At 37.1% G+C, this 19819-nt stretch overlaps 1 protein-coding gene across 1 annotated transcript; it reads right to left on the bottom strand.

Moving 5' to 3' along the window:
* Positions 1-3937: 3937 nt before the first annotated feature.
* Positions 3938-19288, bottom strand: lrrc74b (leucine rich repeat containing 74B; the record flags this gene model as incomplete). Its single annotated transcript, XM_079251219.1, has 10 exons — positions 3938-4069; positions 4165-4260; positions 5707-5785; positions 6190-6305; positions 9533-9642; positions 12042-12248; positions 14557-14689; positions 17531-17673; positions 18223-18373; positions 19220-19288. The coding sequence occupies 10 exons, from the start codon at positions 19286-19288 to the stop codon at positions 3938-3940; spliced, it is 1236 nt and encodes a 411-aa protein (XP_079107345.1).
* Positions 19289-19819: the final 531 nt, after the last annotated feature.

Here is a 19819-nt window from a genome sequence, read left to right as displayed (position 1 = left end):
CAAGGAAGAAAATGTGACCCTGTTGCAACTAAATCGACCAGTTCAGCTTCAACTCTGGGGTGTTGGTCGGTTTCTTCAAGACAAACCCAATTTCCATTCTGTCCCCCAGTTTGGCAGAAATGGGATGTTCCTGACATTTGCACTGGGGAGGCTCACAAAGTGAAAGTGACAAGCTAATATCACCACCAGAAGATAAGTTAGAATGATATGGGAAGTTCATATGAAGAGGGAAAAAGTTAGAATATTACAGCAATATTTGCCTTTTTCTTTGCAGACAGTATGAACCAAAAATAAAGTGTTTTCTAATTTACATCAGTTTTTTGTTTTCATGAGATTAAGGCAATTTAAGACTAACAATGAAAAAATAAAGATATGGCACTCAAGACAATAGGGTCTCTTACAGATTGAACACATAAAAGCTGGGGGATATTTTATTTACAGTATTTACAAATTCAGACTTTAGTTGCTGAGACAAAGGCAGCGCATGGCTGGAAGATTTTCACTGAGAAGGACACAGATCTCTACTGGAGAAACAGCAGTGTATTGCTGGGAAGTTCAAGTGAAAAACTTCTTTCCAGATGAACAGTGGGACATCAGCATATGCTGGAAGCCAAACTGAAGGGCCACTGTTTGGTGTGGTGATTAGCCCATGCAAATCCATGCTAGCCCATGCTAACAGTGTTGTGGGTGAGGGGCTAGTAGGATCCAAAGAGCGGACACTGTCTGAGTACAGAGAGAGGTTTATTGATTTCCCACAGATTCCTGTGAATTCTTCCAGCGGAACTTTCAGAGACTGGCAGACTGGCGAGCATCAGGAGGCAGGCAGGCAGGGGAGCAAGCAAACGAGCAGGCAGGCAGGCTTTCTCTGGCAGGAGGAAGACAGGACAGGTTACAAATCAAGGTCAAGCACAAGCAACGTAAGCTGAGGCCGAGAGCTGTTTTACCGCAGGGCAATCAACAATCTGGCGCTGGATAGCAGGCAGAGCTGGTCTTAAATAGGTGGTGCGTTGATTGCTGAAATGTGGATCAGCTGTGCCTCCAGTTCCCAGCTGACCACGCCCACCAGGGAACAGGAATCACCACAAACAGCTAAGTTCTCCTCGTAGCTCTAACGACGGAAATCTGGATTAAACTGCATAAGGGCGACCCTGATGACGGAAAATTTAATGGCAATGATAGAAGTTAAATCTGGAGCAGTAAAAATTCAAACAAAAGAGATACATTTGTTAATAAGGCAGAAGTGGTGCAAAGTGGCAAATGTACAAGTTTCAGGGGTGAACAGCTGGTCCAGTTTGGTTCCCAAGACAGTTCAGTGGTACAGGATCAAAAGATTTAATTGAGCATTAGATATAGAACTGATCTGTATGACTGATCTGTTGTATTGCCGGTGTATGTGGTCAGTAATTAGAGACAAACAATAATTCCACAAAAAGGGAGAAAGACCAAAACAACAACAAGATCCAAACTTTTTTTTTTTTATTTTTAACTTCCCCCTTTTAAGTTCATGAAACCATTACAAAGGGGAAAGGGTGCATGCCTCAGCTGGCTCTGACCTGGCTCTGAAGAATCCATAATAGAGCTTTAACAGTCAAAATGTGAGCTTAATCTTTTGTGGAGGAAATTGGTGCAGAAAAGAAAAAGAGCATTTAACTGTTAACACAGCAAGTCTAAAAGGCTGCTGTGATTGTATGGCTTTGAATTGGTGTCGACTTATAATGTAACGACATGGAAAGTTCATCACATGGAATATCCATGCATTTCTGAAGAAGACATTGCTAAATATCTGGACCCATCCCCAAAACAGAATGTGTAGACATTTTGAAAATTGTCCTTCTGCCTCTGCAGTGGTGTAAGGCTGAGCTTGGAGAACTGCCTTGGTTGCTACAGAATATTCCCCCATTTATCTTTCTTGTGATGCTTTTACAGTATGCTTGGGGTAATGATGGACATGTACTGGGAAGTGCCATCTACTCAACTTTTCTGCATTCAACTTGATCTGGGCATAACAACTATATCCCAACACATCTCAGAATTTACCTGTCGCATTAACAGATAACACTTTTTTCACTGGCAGTGCTACCTGCCCATTTCGTCACGCTGTCACCACATATACAGGTATGCAGGTACGCTTTAGATTAGTCATTTCAACCCACTTCCATGCAAGTGGGAGCACACTTTAAGCCCACAGTCATTACATAACTTATGCTTGAATGTGTTTAGTTTGAAACCTGAGTAATTCTGCATGCACTGTGAAGAACCGATAAAATTAGATGCTAGAGCTACGAGAAGAACTTAGCTGTTAGCATGGGCTAGCGTGGATTAGCATGGGCTAATGGCCACACCAAACAGTGGCCCTTCTGTGTGAAGTTTGCATGTTCTCTCCAGGTATTCTGGCTTCCTCCCACTGTCTAAAGACATGCATGTTAGATTACAAAGTTACTCTCATGTGAATTGGTGTTTGTCTGTCTGTGTTGGCCCTGCGATGTACTGGCGACCTGTCCAGGGTATACCCTGCCTGTCGCCCAATGATTGCTGGTTCCCTGCAACCCTTAACTGGACTAAGAGGTTCAGACCTGTCAAGTTCTTGATTTTAAAATATGGGAAATTCTCTGGCAACCATCCAGAGGGTAGTGGTGGGAGTGGAGGGTTATAGGTGGGTATAGTTCTTGCTATAGTTGCTGCTGCGTTTTTATTCTTCGCAGGGGCAGGGGGTTATCTCCTTGTGTACTTTCTTCCTTTGTGAAAATATGGAAAAAATACGGGAAAATAAAAATACTGGACGACTTTGGGAAACAGGGAAATATATGCTGGTTTCCCAGCCAAAACCTGACACCTATGAAGAGGTTAAGAAAAAAAAATAAATGCATGTATCGTGTAAAGGATTACATGATTTAGAAACACACCCAATCAAGTCCAAACTAAACAGAAAGAAGATCGATTTTATTATAAACATAAAAAAGAACATTTCAAACATTTACTTAAAACATTTCTTCAGCATATGTTCATATTGTCCTTTTGATGAAGAGGACTAATGGTCAAAAATACATCTCTCTTAGCATAAACTGGCATCACTTCAAATGAGGTGCTCCACATAAGGACCTCCTTTTGAGGGGATAAAATGCATTTCCTCAAATAATCAATAATTCAGTAGTAGCTACACAATTAATATCAACATGTTTTCTTTGCTTTTTTCTATAACCTTCTAGAGAGGTTCTGTTTTTCTTTTAAAAATATATTTTCATCCTTTTTCTTATGTTCTGATCCTTTACATTTTTCATTACTGTTACTTTTTTTTTTAATTCTTTCTGCTTTCAATGCTTCTATTTTAGCAAGTTCCACTGCTCCATTAAACCATCATTCAAAGTTAAATAGGATTACAAGATAAATAAGTACCAATATGTTTACACCACAGGGTTATAACACCGATAAGGTGTTTAAATCTCTAACACATGCATTCAAAGTGACAGATGGCTGTATCTAATGGTTTGGGTCATGCTCCAGTAAACAGCTCTCTTATCTAACAGAGGACCATTCTTTCTAAGCAGGTTTTTCTGTTCAACTAGTCACGCAGTACTTAAATTCTTTTTTGTACAACCCACTTTCACTCCTTTTAAATATACAGTGCGGTGCTCTCCCATTCTCACCATCACTCTACCCACTGGTATTATATAACATCAAATCAGATCATATCTAAAAAGAATCACGCTCAACACCTGTATTCTGCACCTTTTCATCAACACCATCCTTCCAATTTGACCTCTGACTTACTTTTACATTTAATTTACTGGTTTTTTCTCGGATTTTGTTTATTTATGTCATAACTAGAGTAGTACATTTTCCCCTACAAATCTATCCTTCAGTTTTTCTGTAATGAAAACATGTATAGGGTGTAGAATTGTTTTATATCATAGTCATTTCTGGCATGTAAATATTGTGATTACAGCAAAACTTTGTAAGATTTATCTTTACTTAATGTACCAATCAGGCCTCTGTGTATTACTCTGAGCACAGGGAACATTTCTTTCACTGATCTATATAAGTCTTCAAAATCTTGGTTGACTGGGATGTCCTAGACAGAGAGAGACATGAACATGTTTGTCGACATGAAAAAGTAGTTTAAAAAAATAGAAGAAAACTTTGGTAGAGGTGACATGTGTTGCTCACTGAGAAGTCCAATGTCTCCATGGGCGAATCTGGATTGTCCTGAACAGACTGAAGGATCCCGTAGCAGCCATTACTTTGGATGGGATTCCTACCAATCTGGCCAGAAACACAAATATAAGAATATAGTTGTGCAGGAGTGAAAATAATTGTCATGGGCCAAGAATTGTATATAACCTTTCCACCCATTTGTACCACATATTACACAAGTGCCATATTGTGCCACTTAATTGACACGTGTCTTCACTTTTGTATTTCATTTTCAAACTTATTTGAAACACTAAGAACTACAGAGTCCCCAAATTTCCATTGGGATCAATAAAGTATTTATCCATCCATCCATCCATCCATCCATCCCTCCACCCCTCCATTCATCTCTTCATCTATCTATTAGGGCTGTGATGATATGCTTTGTCCTGATTCGATTTCAATTTTTTGGGTGCCGATTCGATTTAAATTGCGATTCTCATGATTACTCAATATTGCTCATTTTTGTAGACTAAAATAATAATAAAAAAATGCACAAAACTTTTTTTGCTCATCATTTTTCTTGATTTCAATTAGGAAAAAACAACACAGTAGCCAGACCATCATTCTACTGATATAATGCCCAAGAAGACAAGTAAAAAGATCAATAAAATCAACAAAAATGACAAAAATTTTATTACAAAGGATTATTTTTATTTGAAAAAAAAAAAATCAATTCTTGAACAAAAAAAAAATCTTTTTTAAAATTGTGAATAAAAAAAATCATATTTGATGTTTTATTCGATTTTCCCACTACTATTATCCATCCATCCACGTTTCAATAGCAGATTAGTTTAACATTTTTGTACAACATTCGTTCTCGTGGAGAGTTACATAACATGACTGACATAGTTTTTCAGGTTGCAAAAGTCTGACAAGTGTATTAAAATCCATGTGACAGCACATTAAAAAGAACCTTTAATTTCCCCAATAAAAGAAGAACAAAATGAAAAAAATACTATTTGCTTGTCAGTTAGTTTACTTAGTGTGGGCCATGAATGCCTGAAAGACATTACTGTTTTCCTGTCAACTTCAACCCAAGGGATAGTTTTGTGTGTTGACCAATGAGAATCTGACCACACATAAAATTATCTGTGTTGCAGCTTAAACAAAATTATTTGGAGGGCAAATTTAAGCCATATTTCTCTACAGGTAATTAAAAAAAGAAAATGAAAAGGAACCTTGTTTATTCTTGTTTTGGTGTAATAAATGATTTCATGGTTTGAAACGCGTCTATTTTTAAAAATGCAAACTAACTATTTACAAAATGTGCAACAGCATTAAACTGCAGCACCAGCAGTAAGTTTTCGTGAATGCATAGTCAGAAACATATGCTTAAGACAACTGTATTAATGTAATCAATATATCACGCCCCACCATCTCCGTGACCCTGATAATGCAACTGTGGCACAGACACACTGACAGTGTATAAGGATCCTGTTTTTCCTTTTCCTGTTTAATTCGCTGATGCCTCCCATTGCTTTTGAAGCTGAAACCAATCTCTTTTCAACAGCTTACATTGAGGAATTTGACTGTCTTGTTTGCTTTGAGGCCCATGGCGAGGCAGATAGCTCCCTCAGGGGGTATTCGGTTGTTACTGTAGTGAGAAACAAATGCAAAGAACAAAGAAAGTGTGAGAGAAGCAATCATAAAGTGTTGTTGTTTAAATGATATTATCCATTCAAGCTGCACAAATTGCTAGAAATTTGCAAAGCAAGCCATATGTTACTAGAGAAATCCGACAAGGGGGCAGGAAAAAGGATTATTTGAACTTTTTTGTGGAAGCAAGAGTCTTTAAAAACAGGAGGACCACCATTCAAGCTACAAATCTCGTAGAGCAATTTGAAACTCACTGGGAGTCCTGTGTAATTAGATAAATGCACTAAGCTGTGGAGTCACATTCATCTGATTCATGAAAGGGCTGATAGGAAAGTTCAACCTCTGCTGTTTTTAACTCAGTTACTGTTAACTAATCTAATCATCAGAAACCAACATTCCTACCTGACATTCAACTCCTCTAAAACATAATTCTCTTTAAGCGCCTGTCCCAAAGCAATGGCTCCTTCTCTGCCAAAGCCGTTGAACGACAAATCCAGGGTTCTGAGGAAAGTATTTACCTAAAAACACAAGAAATAATGAGCTGCCTTTGGAAAAGGGGAGATTGCAAATATTGCTGGAAATGATGATTTCTGAACAAATTTTAATTAAAAAAAATACTTCAGTTGCATAGTCTTTTATATGTGAAAACGTATTCAGATGATATGATACAAACTTGCAATCATCTACTAATATTTTCTATGTCCAACCCTAACCATCTGCAACGGACACCAAACTAAAGGTTGAGGAGTTATTGAACATTATTGTGGTGAATGGAGCTAAAACCTTGTGATTTATGAGGTGGTCAGGATCCATCCCATCCTGACATATAAGCCCAAAGAGTGTAGTCATATTGTTTTTAGAAACTGCAGCAGTTTTGCTCTGTATATTATAATTATTAATAATAAGTATAGCTAAATATTATAATATTAGCTTACACACTTTGGAAAGTGCAATGCAGGTTATGATCATTTGAACTACAAACATGTTATTGAAATATTTTAGTTAAGTTTTATTTTAGTTAAGTTTAATTAAATACTAGGTGTAACAAAAAATCTTCTGTTCATAATGATGTAGCCTACTCATAAGCTATATATCTATATATATCTCTATATATCACTATTTCATATATACATATATATATATACACACACACACACACATGTATATATATATATATATATATATATATTTATATGTGTATATATATAAATATATAGTCTTTTTCATAGATATATATTTGAATTTATATATATTTTTGATAATAAGTCACACCATATGATGTCATCAGCTATGCTGTTCTGCCGTTCACTGATTGGTTTGTTGATGGAAGAATGATGTCAGTGGTGTGATTCTGACTCAGTGTTTAGGCACATTTGGCGTTCATTGTGCAGATATAGGAGAAAACTCAACATCAGACTTTTATTGTCTGGAGAGAACTCAGAGGCAGCAGGATGCAAGACCATAGAAGAAATAGCATTAGATTGGAGCGTCAGCGAGAGAAAAGTTGTTCAGATTCTAAAACTGACATCTAAAGCTAAAGATTTCATAGAAACAACTTCAAATGCCAAGTTATGAATGGATGGTGGCCTTCAAGGGCCAAAATTCTTACACACACACAAAATATTTTTATCTGCAAGTCAAATCGAGTGACGTCAAGGTGCAGCAGTGGCTGCGCTTCATGTAACTTCACGAGTCTTGTTTACATGTGTAATGGCTCCTATGTGACTTTTGTGGTGTTATCCTATACAGTGCTCTTGCCCCCTACCAAACAAAGCTGATACTGCAGTTTTAAATCTCAGATGGTTCTTACTTTATGCAGTTATTTGTCCATTCAAAGACACAGACAAAAACACAAATATGGCAGCTGTCATGTATGTCCATACAATTGGATACATATTGATGATTCTAAGTGGATGAAAAAAACCCAAAACAGATATATTTATTCATGTATGTAAAGAAAGCATAAATGGGCCTTAAAGATGTGATATTTTAGAATTCTAATTTATGATTCCTCTTTATTTATGAAGTAAAAGCCACAAAACATGTATTCCATGTATCAGCCTGTCAACATGTTGACACTTTATGCACTTTGAAAACGATGTATTTGCTTGGAAAATGAAGAGAACATTGTTTTTCAGTTTGATGTCGAGTTAAAATATAGCAAACTATATATATTTTTGGTCCATTTGTGCACCCCCCCCTCCCCTCTCTTTTTTGTGTTTAATCATTTCAGATTAAACACAAACTATTATTTATCATATTGCCTACCATGCGCCCAGTCTGAACTGTCTCTGAAAGAGAAGTTGGAATAAATACTGTCAAGTGTACCATTTCCAAGCACCATCGATTTATGGGGAGATGATTTATAAAGAGAAATAAGAACTATACCTTTAACTGCACCCTAAATAAATCATTGTAGACCAAAGAGCCAGTTAAATCTTTATTAAGATGGTAGTAAAGACTCCCACGCTATAGACTTTTAAGGGCCTGACTCAAACAAACCTGTTAACTAAACTGAATGTTAAGGGTCCGTCAGACCATTTTGGTCATAAAGATAAGAGAAGGGAATCTACTTTGAGACTGTGTTTACCGCTGTGAATTTTTTTTTTTTACCTGCTATGACAGGGGGCGGTTTTGGAAAGTAGGGCAAACAAGTTGGCAAACTAGTGACTGTTTTTTTTTTCTCCAATTAACACCATAATCTCAACAAAACCCATTATCAACACAATCATATAGGTAATTTGTTCCAACACTTAAGTCTGACCCATGGGGCATCGTCCTAACTTCCACCCTATAGGCAGCTAAGAGGAAATACATGTAATGAGTGTTTCCACATTAAATTAAACATGGGTCTCTGGTGTTTCCATTAATAAGCCACAAAGTCATATTAAGTAGTAAGATGGGGGAGTGGATAGGGCCATTTAGTGTAGCGCTTTTAACCATAGCGTAAAAACTTGACATAAAAGCCATCTTCTTTTTACTACTGGATTATGTTCTGATAAGGACTAAATAACCTTCAAAAAATGTTATTTCCATTTACCTTGTTGGGTTTGGGAAGTAACATCACTTGGCTATGGTTAATGATCACAAGGATGTGTTCATTGTTGGAAAATGATCACAGGTAGGACTACCAATAAATCACAGAAAAAAGACTGAGCAGTTGCTCTCATTAGTTGTCTTAATGGTTATTATAAACTTTCAGAACAAAATAGTTTCTGAAAGAAGGACAGCTTCCTTTTTTTTTTTTTCTTCTTTTTTTTACCAAGCAGCTTAACTTTCCAGTTCTGGACAGAGAAGAGGATTGTCTGTTCTGTCCGGTTAAAGGTAATATTCAAGAGTAGCTTACATCAAAATTTGTTTACCAGTTTTTGGTACTGCTGCACAAGTGAAAAACATTATGTTTGTGCAGCTGCAGGAAAGTACTCCGAAATCTAAAACAACAACAAATAAAAGAAAATTATTTCCTGTCATGTGAAAGATCACAGACATTTAAAAAGGAAAGAATCTAGAGCTGATCAGAAATTAAGGGCACATATACTCTTTCAATATCAATAATGTGTGTTAATGTGTCATAAATATGTTATCTGACTTGGACGTATTTCTTGCACACAGAAGAAGTTTGAAAACGTGTAAAATGTTGTATTTCAAGTGCAATTTAAAGTGCACCACTATAACCTTTTAGTCTTCATTTGTCTTGCATTTGTTCAAAAATGAATGTCAAAACATGAATTTGCAGGTGTATTACCCCAAGGCTGTTGGCTAACATCACCGCTCCTCTCCCTCGAATGCAGTTCCAGCCCACACTAAGAGATCTCAAACTCATGTTGTCGGACAAAGAATCACCAAGAATTTGCCCTTTGGATAGATAAGAAAAAGAAACATCAGAAAGATGAACAGCAGGGGAAAAAAAACAAAAACAAAATACTATGTACAATGTACAAACGTATCCAATTCAGTTTTAATAGTTTCTTCCTTTTTTTTTAATTTTTTTTTTTTATTTTACCAATCACGTTCACAAAAAAATAAAAAAATAAGATGAAAGGCTGTTCAGATGTCTTTGTAGTAAAACGTCATGGTGAGGAACACCATTTCACAGCTCCAGAAAGCTCCCCTAAGAGGCAGGGACCCCCAACAAAAGAACTACCCATCAGCCCCTCTCGAATAGAAAATACATAACAGCCAATGTTTCACATTCACGGACAAATTGCCCAAGACTCTGCATCTGAGTGGAAAACAGCATTAACACCATGGCTTGAATGTCAGTGGGTCTGATTGGTCTTCTTTCTGTCTTCACAGAGGAGAGCTCTCAAAACTCACAAGGGGGCCTTTCGATATTTCCGTAGCAGAGAATACAAAATTGAATATGTGTGAGGCGGGGGGGGGGGGGGGGGGGGGGGGGGGGGGGGAATCATACCTGCACAATGGCAATAAGACATGGCGGCGTCCTCTTTTTCCTCAGACAGATTTATGCTCGATTATCTATATTAGATGCTCTGTTTCCTGCTCTGTCATTCTTTCACGAGGGACCAGTCACAAAGCTCTTCCACATGATAATTGAACGAGGTTTTAATGAAGGAGAAAATGCTCCTGACCTTTGAATGCCATAGTCTGGTGCTGCCTGCTGTCCTGTGTCTGCTTGGAGATAAGGCTGCACTATTACAGCCGTTTCTTTTATGGGAACTGCTTTCCAGAAATCTAATAATAGCAGAGCACTGCTCATATATTGTAATTTCTGCACTCTCAACAGTAATTGGCCAATTTATAAGGCTCCATTGGATATTCAATTATCATTTAATAAGAAAAGAGGACTGCAAAGGCAGATGTGAATGCTTTTAACAACTACTTAGAGAGTATAAGTGATGATTCATTCATACACTCATTTGCGAATCAATTAAGGAATTAATATGTATTAAAAGTAGTCTTTCTCAAGATCTAGAATCTGTGTTATTGTCACAAAATGTCAGCATGTTCAATATTAATATTGTACAAATACTTTGACATGAAATAGAGAAAGCTAATTTGTAATGAGGGCTTCATTCCAATAACCTTTTGCTCTTGGGCAAGTCAATGCAGCATGAAATGCATTTTTCTCTATTAGTATACATATGCACCGCTATGTTCTTGGTCATAATTAGCATTTACACATTATCTCTCCAAATACCAATGTTAGTCAGAAGATTTGTCTGTTTACATTTAATGAAGAGGATTACCAGATAGGAGGACTGTACAAAGGTAATCGCCCAATAAAGTTGAAAAAAAATGGTGATATGAGCCAAAGTAAGTTTTACTTTTTACTTGACAAGATAATTTTACATATAATAACCATTTAACTTAAATCTAGGCCTTATCAGACATTTTTAATTATTTACTACCAGAGTGCTTTACATTTGAATTTTCTTCTCATGTTTTTTTTTTTTTTTAGTTTTAAGTCTGCACTATTTGGCACTTTGGTCAACATTAAATTTCCCTTTGAGTGTTATCAAAGTATTTTTCATTTCATTCATTTTATTTCATACTTGTTTTTAAAGTACATTATAAATAAAGTTGCATTGCATTGCACTTATCCTTTTTAAAAAACGTTTTACTGACATGTTCCATCTTTTTCCAGTTTGTACCCTTTCATGGCCTCCTGTTGAAGATTTTATCCTCGGGCATCAGACATGCAGAGGTAAAATACAGTCATTAATACATGGGATAGCAACAGCTTAAAGAAGCATGTGCTTTTTAAATTATGTTGTCATCACCAAATCCAAGTCTATCACACACATAATGCACATTTTCCTAATATCATATTGCTAATTTAAAAACCATTATAATCAGGTTTAATTTTCTTGGCTTTGACTAAGAATGAAGTAAACTGAAATTTTGAAGCAAAAGAGTAAAGACTTCTGTTTAAATAAATTTTCTAACAACATTGTGTCAAGTTTGTGATATATCAAATAACAAGGACACTTAAAGCAGGTACTTATTGATAGTTTTTGCTGTAGCGATGTTCAAGTGATTATTTCTATGCATTGTTCAAACTGCAGCAGCAGAAACAGGGAAGAACAGTAGAAAGTGTTACACTGCCGATTGTCATGCACGACAACCAAGTTTCCATGAACAACATCACTAATCTTCAGTTATGTTTAGTTATGTTCGGTTATCTGATAGTGGTAATGGAAATAAGTGTAAAATAGTATCTGAGCCTAGATCAATAATAATAGCTTGATAAAAAATAAAAGTGGCAATGTTATAATGCAAGACTTTGTTACCTGCACGATCTCCCAGAGCGTTGTAGCTGAGGTCGAGGTGTTGTATCGTTGAGTTGCTGATGAGAGCCTGGCCGAGGTACTCAGCAGACTCATCTGTGATGTGGTTTCCTGACAGACGCAAACTCACCAGAGTGCTGTTCTCCTTCAGCATCATAGATATGGCTCTCGCACCATAATCTCCAAGATTGTTGTCCGACAGATCCACCTCTGAAATGGACAAACAACAGTAAGTACAGTGAAAATCAGACAGGACAAATAATGACTGACACCAGAAGTTATTCAGAAACAAGTTTTAAAGAGGAGTAGAAATGTAAAACAAAGCTATGTGCTTTTAATTCATGGCAGATTTCTAATTACCCTCACAGACTAGCGCGACAGGATGCCTGATGCTGTGTTTCACAGTGGAATTGTTCTTTTTTCCTCCCTTTTATCAGGATATCTCCTCTTGGAGATGATAAAGGCAACTTCAGATTGGGGAAAACATTCCATAAAACTACTAAACCTTAAATGAGAAGTTAATCAAAATTTCAAGTCACGGACAAGTACAAGACATTACTGAGTCTGAAATTAAATATTTTATCTGGAATTATTTTTACTGACAATGTTTCATTACAGACATTTATAACCTTAGAGGTATAATTATGATTCTAAAGCCTTGACTTCTATCTGGCACGACTCCCAAGGTGTTGTTCTCACTGAATGTGCTTGAAAAGTGACATTTGATAGACAGCAGATGGAAAAGGATGCTTCCATTAAGAAGTTGGAGAAATGACAACAGAATAAGCTGCAGTTTTTTTTTTTTGTTTTTTTTTTGTCTTTTCTTACTAGTTAGATTTTCATAGGTTTTCATAGGTTGTGCATTAAAGTTCTCCTGTTAGTTTCACTTAAGAATTCTGTCCTGGTGAATTTCAGTACATCCAAGAAAAGAAACCAAATGTTCTTGTAGTTTACGTACAGGTTTGTATTTGTACATCAAAGCTTTTTGTTTTGCTAGGTAACATCACCTGTTTGTCTGGGTTTAAACAAAAACAACCCACTATTTAGTCATCGCATAGCCAACAAGCTAACAAACTGCTTTTCTCTTTCTGAATACATTTTCTCAAGCTGCTCAAAATATAGTTTTTGACAAACTATGAAATTGAATGGCAGCAAGCACAGACAGTTGTAAAAAAAGCATTTACTTCTTGTTGTTGTTTGTTTTTACCCTGAAAATAACAGTTGAATATGGATAAGAAGAGCCAGCGATTCTTATATGCATTTTTATTTATAGGTAAACCCAAGATCTCACATCTTTCATCAATCACTCACAAATGTGACACATCTGGCAGTACAACCTCTGCTACAGATTTTCCTACTGTTTGTTTTGCAACTCTGTGTATATGTCTCCGTTTGAACAGGAAAAACTCTAATAATTGCCCAGTCTTTAATGGTTGTAAAAGCGTTTTTATTATCTATAGACGTAATTTATTATTTAAAACATGTGAAAAAACATTTTCATTAGCTTAAATCAGAGCCTGTCACTGCTTTGAAATTTCTGTTGGCTAAAATGAAGACTAAAGATGTTCACAAAAGGAACTAAAAGGTTTCGGGAAAGGGATGAAAATGCTCCTTTTACTGACAGATAGTTTTGAAAAATAAACCAATTTCATAATGACAGTAAAAGTATCAAAACCAGGAGTATCTCTGTCAGTGTTTATCGCTAATGAACCTTTGGCACACTGACAACTAAAAGAGTCATTCACATCAACACTGAAATAATAGCTAATTAATTAATTAATTAATTAATTAATTAATCGCTGCACAGTGGTGTAGTGGTTAGCACTGTGGCCTTACAGCAAGGAGGTCACTGGTTTGAGCCTCAGCTGGGGGGAGGCAAGATCAACTCTTCATAACATCCAGTGTTCTTATAGCACTGTTTATTCATCTTAACCAGAAAAGAGTTCCTCTTTAAGTTTTTGTGTTTGCATTCACTAAGTTTTCCAAGAAATTCATCATTCCGCAAATGCATAGAAATAGTTTATCACTTAAAGAGTTTCGCATGACTATATAGAATGATAAAGTAAGCCCAGAGGTGCTCTGTGACTCAGGACTCATGTCTGTGACTCTGCATGTATGTCGACCCCCAATGATCCTAGTGTACCTCTGTTTTTATCTGTTATAAATCGGCGCCGGTAAAACTGGCTGCGGGGCCTAAGCTTCAGTTCGGTTCTGGAAACTTGTCATAAATGTTACATGTCTGTATGTCAATTTGGACGAGCTGGCTTGAACCTTGAATATCCTCTGAGGGATGAGTAAAGTATCTTTGATTGATTTGATTGATGTGATTCTTACACTAGGGACTGCCAAACATACAGCTGGGACCCAGATGTTAAATTGAATGCCGTTAATGCAACTGGGGTGAGAATGTTGTTTGAGTGGCAATGATGGTGACACTTCTGTTTGAAAAACAAGCCACCATGTGTGGCAGGGAGTGGAAGACACAATGTGTGTATGCTCGAGTGCCCAGTACAACCACCTGTAATGTAACAATTTTCCCATAACATCTTCGCAATAGCAGCTCCGCCCATTCCTTCCATCCAATTATCTCGCAGGTTCAGCCGCAGTATTGAAGTGTTGGTTACCAGGGGAACCGCCAGTGCTTTGGTGCCCTGCAAATACACAAACTCCCACCCTCAAAGTGAAATTCTTCTGTTTGTTCGCTGCAGTGTATTTTCTTATCTGTATTCCAGTTAAAAGAGTAGATACGGGTGGGCAGAGCGGCAGAAAGGAATATTAAACCTGTGTGAAGTAAATTAAGCAGAAGGGAGCTGTGTGGGGGTGGGGGGTCAGAAAAAAAAAGCTCACAGAACATGAAAATTATAGTTTCTAGCACAGCTAATAAGAAAGTGGAGTGCATGAAGCGTTATGTTAACTTGACCTTAACAGAAGATGGTGAGAAGATAGCGTGATTAAATGAATGCAGCGTATATCTCCGCAGGACTTGAAAAGTCTGTCAACCTGTAGAGACATTAAATAGAAACTCTTGAATTTGACCCTGGCTATTCTGCTTTTTCAGTCTGTGACTCATTTTTGAAGTTTTATTTATAGGTTAATGTGTCAGAATGAGATCACTCGAGTCAAAATCTCATGAAAACTTTTGTGAAAAATTGGATTTTATTTTTTACAACTTCATTTTACATCATCATGGAGCAGCTTAGATTTATTTAAAGTTGACCTGAAGTCAGGCTGTTTTGTGCAGAAAAGTTACTCTTTTATTAGGTATGGTTACATTTTTGTTTTTCTAAGTATACTGTAGGTTAAATGTTTTCAGCTTAATATCAAACCAGGTTGGAAAAATATTCACAAACTGATGGTTAAAAGGGATTTAGCTGCCTAACGAAACATTTTCAAGTTGACTACATTATGAAAGTGGGCTAAAAGACAGACTCATCTTTAAATTGAGGGTATTCACTTCCAACTGGGAGTGGTTTTAGACATTGCAGCTTTTAAATATGCAGAACTCTTGTTTTTAAAGGTTTATAATCATCAAATTACCTAAAATCTGTTTCATGTGCAGTTGTGGGCCATTTGTTTATGAAGCCATTAGGTCTGCAGTTGATTTGTTAGCGTTTGCATTTCATTGCTGTTGAGGTGATATTGCTACAGGATTTCCAAACGCAAGGGATAATCCATCCTAAGGCACCAAGAACAATACAAATGAGAAAGCTGGGTGGCTAAATCAACAGTTCGGCCCTTTCTGAGAAAATAAGAGAATCCACCTGTGAGCTAAGAAACATAAAAAGGACCTGAATGGCCACCAAAGAGAAACACAGAGGATTATGATGAGATCCAAGTTAAATAAAAACCCTTTACAACATCCAGCCAAGCAAAGGATGCCCTGCAGGAGGTCGGCATGCCATTATCCAAGCATTGCGTATAAGAAAAAGACTTCAAAAGAGCAAAAACAGAAGAACACAACAAAATACCACATTGAAATCTTAAGGAAGACGGATCTGGACCAGCATTTCTGTGTACAAATGGAATAAAGATCAACATGCGCTAGAATAATAAGGTGGTGGTACGATTGCATGATTGCTTCAAATGGCAATAGAACAATATGACAGAAGACATAAGCAGCTAAGTTGTGAAGGGTAAAGGGACGGACTGGCTGCTCACATTTAGCCAAACAGCTAAGCTGACTGGACAGAGCTTTGCAAACATGCTGTAAAAGAAACATTCATAACAAACTGGACAAAGAAGTGAAACATTCAGTTCACTGAATTCAGTTCAAAGAAATATATAAAAAACTTATATTCGTTAGGTTCATTCACCCAATCAGTTTTAAGCCCCAGAAATTAGGCCTTGGGGCTGTGATTCCTGATAACTTCAGATTCAACATATAAACCTGCATTTTTCAGTTCATATTCATTAACCTGCAACTAATAATGTTTGAAAAAGTATCAAAGGTGTAAAATATATATTTAAATGTAACTATGCACATCATATGGTGATTAGTAGGGCTGTGACGATATGCTTTTGTCCCGATTTGATTCCAATTTTTTGGCTGCCAATTCGATTTAAATTGCGATTTTCACAATTCTCCAATATTACTGATTTTTGCAGATTAAAACCAAAAAATAATGTATAAAACTTTTTTTTTGCTCATTAGATTTCTTCATGTCAATGAGGAAAAAACAACACAGCAGCCAGACCATCATTCTGCTGCTATAATGCCCAAGAAGACAAGTAAAAAGATCAATAAAACCAATAAAAATGACAAAAATTTTACAATGCATTAATTTTATTTGAAAAAAAAAAAAGATTTTTTTGACAAAAAAAAAAAAAGATTTTTTTGACAAAAAATTTTTTTTTTTTTAAATTGTGAAGAAAAAAAAATCCGATTTTTGATTTGATTTTCCCACCCCTAGTGATTAGAGAGCTAAGAAGGTGGACTCCACACAGACAGGAACCTGCTTAGTGAAAATATTAGACTTGAATCTTTCAGTCTAATTCATCAATCGTGTAAAATTTTATGCTTTCCAAGGCTCAGCTTTGTCGTTCACAAAGGAGTACTTACCAGATTCTTTTTTATGTTCAGCACAGTCTCTTTGCAAGAGAATGCAACATTGAATAAATGAATGATTCACTGAGCGAACATCTGTAATTGGGCTCATGCATCTAAAATAGCCTCGCAGCATAAACTCACATGGACATCTTCGTCACATGAGGTAGGTGAGCACATGTCTGCAACAAAGGTTAAATATTTCTGGTTTCTTCATAACAGGATGGGTTCAGTTTGAGTCAATTTCAGAAGATGGAACTACTAAATGTGAAAGAAGTTCCTCTGGGATGAATGAAAAGCTGGGACAAGTCTAAAGCGATGTACACAAGCTGCTAGAAAGGGCTAAACATCCAGTATAATACAAACAAACTGGACAAAACACACAACATGTGAAAAACACTTTGTTTCTCTTGATATACACACATTTTTCAGCTTATCTTTACAGTACCTGAGGCCCCAGACCATAATGCTTCATGTCCAAGTCGGTGTTCTGCATGTGCTGCAGGAAATGAGTGGAAGGCACAACCTGCAACACTTTACACGCCTTCATGTAGCACTCCTTCCCTGTCAGATCATACGCTGCCTCCTTTCCTGCAACATAAATAAAGACACTAATGTTTGAATTGTTCGCTATCAATGTCTGTTGGACAAAGAGGAGATGAGGCACTTTCACCCTGGAGGACCTTTTGAGTTTGAGATTGAAAAGTCCCTCGTGGCTGACTCTGCCCTGTCAGTGAAGCTCATTCATCTCATTCATAACAGATGATTTTCACTTCTTGTGAAAAGCAAGCCTGACACAAAGACCCAGATAAAATCATTAGCATGCAGAGCAGGACTTTGCATATGTGGGTGGCCATGTGGAGGGGTTTCTGTATTTGTGTTTCTTAATTTCTTTTTCATAAAACCATTTAGGGATTGAGAACGCAGAAGGGAAAGGATGGAACAGATGGGGAGACAGGAGGGATTTTCCTTATCAGTACATGCTCTGATCAGGATCAAATGAATTCATATTATTGGAGTCTGTTGTAAAACATAACCCAGGACAACAAATAGGAGGAATTAATGGTTAATTTAAAGTCACCTGACCCACAATAGCACATCACGTATTGTGCAATCCTTTGTGGTCAAAATCAGCCATACCTTCGAGCTCCAAATCTGTGTGGTAGTCACCATGGGATGCAACAGTCTCCTCTTTTCCTTCCTCCTCGCTGTCTTTATCCCGCAAGCTGGTGAAGGGGCTCGAGCTTTCCTCTTTCGGCCCGTGCACATCCTCCGTCTGCCTTGATCTTTGCTGGATTAAGCATGAAAAATTACTTGTCAAACCGAGGTTTGTTGGCAGTCTGAGTGAGGAGATTTATTGATTTGCTTGGAGAATTAAAACAGATACTCTGGTCAACTGAATCCATTATTGAGGATGGATCATTTTAAAATAATCTTGTCTTAATCTTTGTAAGCACTTGCTTCTACTCCCACTCCTTTCTTTCTACTTCCCTTTAACCTCTTCAGCCAGAAGTTCTGCCATCTTTCAACTCCCTTTATTCCTAAGCTGATGGTATTCATGTACCCTCAGGCAAACATGTCAGTTTATTTCTTAAGATATCCTTCTTTAGAAAAACACACGCATGTGTGCTTGAACTTTTTGCCCGTGGAAAGTAAAACCAAAAAAAAAAAAAAAAAAAAAGTGCCGCTCTTGTAATGTTTGACTCAAATTTACTATGCAACCTTGTGCCTGGACTACATAGAAATGTAATAAAAAAAAAAAAAAAAAAAAGACTTCAAAAGGTGAGACGCTGAGTTTGTCCTGTTGAATAAATTTATGAGTCCACAGGTCAAAGGAGCCACCTTTATAAGGAAAAAAAAAAGGTGGTCTTCAGTTTGTATTTTTGAGCTCGTCTTCTCTTGCTTTTGACAGGGAAAGAGCACAGCCATGCCTAAAGACGGTTATGACTTCCATTTCCACAACCCATTATCTTCCAACAGTGCACAACTTGCTTTAAAAAGCAAGTCTGATTATTTAAGTCTTACCACTTTTGAAAACCTGCTCCCAAACAGTCCCGTGGGGCTCATTGTGCCGACCAGGTTGCTCACGCTCTCTGGTCGAAAGTTTGCAAACTTGTCAATGTGCTTAACTTCTTACCTTCCCCAGCTGCAGCTTCTCTTTTTCCATTTCTGCGTCATCGTCTTCCAGGACTGGAGGAAGCAGCATGCCAACTTTTACTGAGCCTTATCGATGTTTCTATTGTAATGATAGTCTCCAGTATATCCTGATGCAATCTTACTGCAAGGAGGTCCAAACTCTACTTTTGTGATTAGAGAAAGAGCCTTGATCCATCTATGTACGAACTATAGACAATCAGAGTCCTCCTATGAAGTTTGAATAGCTTGATTTGTTGACAGGTTGCCACAGCAACCCCTGACAACCCAGTACTTGGAGCGCCAACTCTGAGCCATGACAACACAACAGCCCTTCAGAGGGAAGGAGAGGGGAGTAAATGGCTGAATCTGACCTTAAAACTAAGGTCCATCAAGCTCAAACAGTTTCAACTGCATGAGTAAATGTTTCCACACAGGTCTCCTTTCTGATAACGTAAACAAGAAAAAACAAGCCAAGCAAATGTTCTGGCATATTCTGTAAATGTTTCTCTTTATTTGTTAGTAAATGCAAAGTCGTCGCAGTTGATGCATTAAAATGGAATATCCTCAAAAACACAACAAAAGGTCGTTATAGCAGAGGCTG

Source organism: Telmatherina bonti, assembly GCF_933228915.1.
Source record: "Telmatherina bonti genome assembly, chromosome: 13".
NCBI lineage: Eukaryota > Metazoa > Chordata > Actinopteri > Atheriniformes > Telmatherinidae > Telmatherina > Telmatherina bonti.
This window is presented reverse-complemented; position numbering and strand designations above follow the sequence as displayed.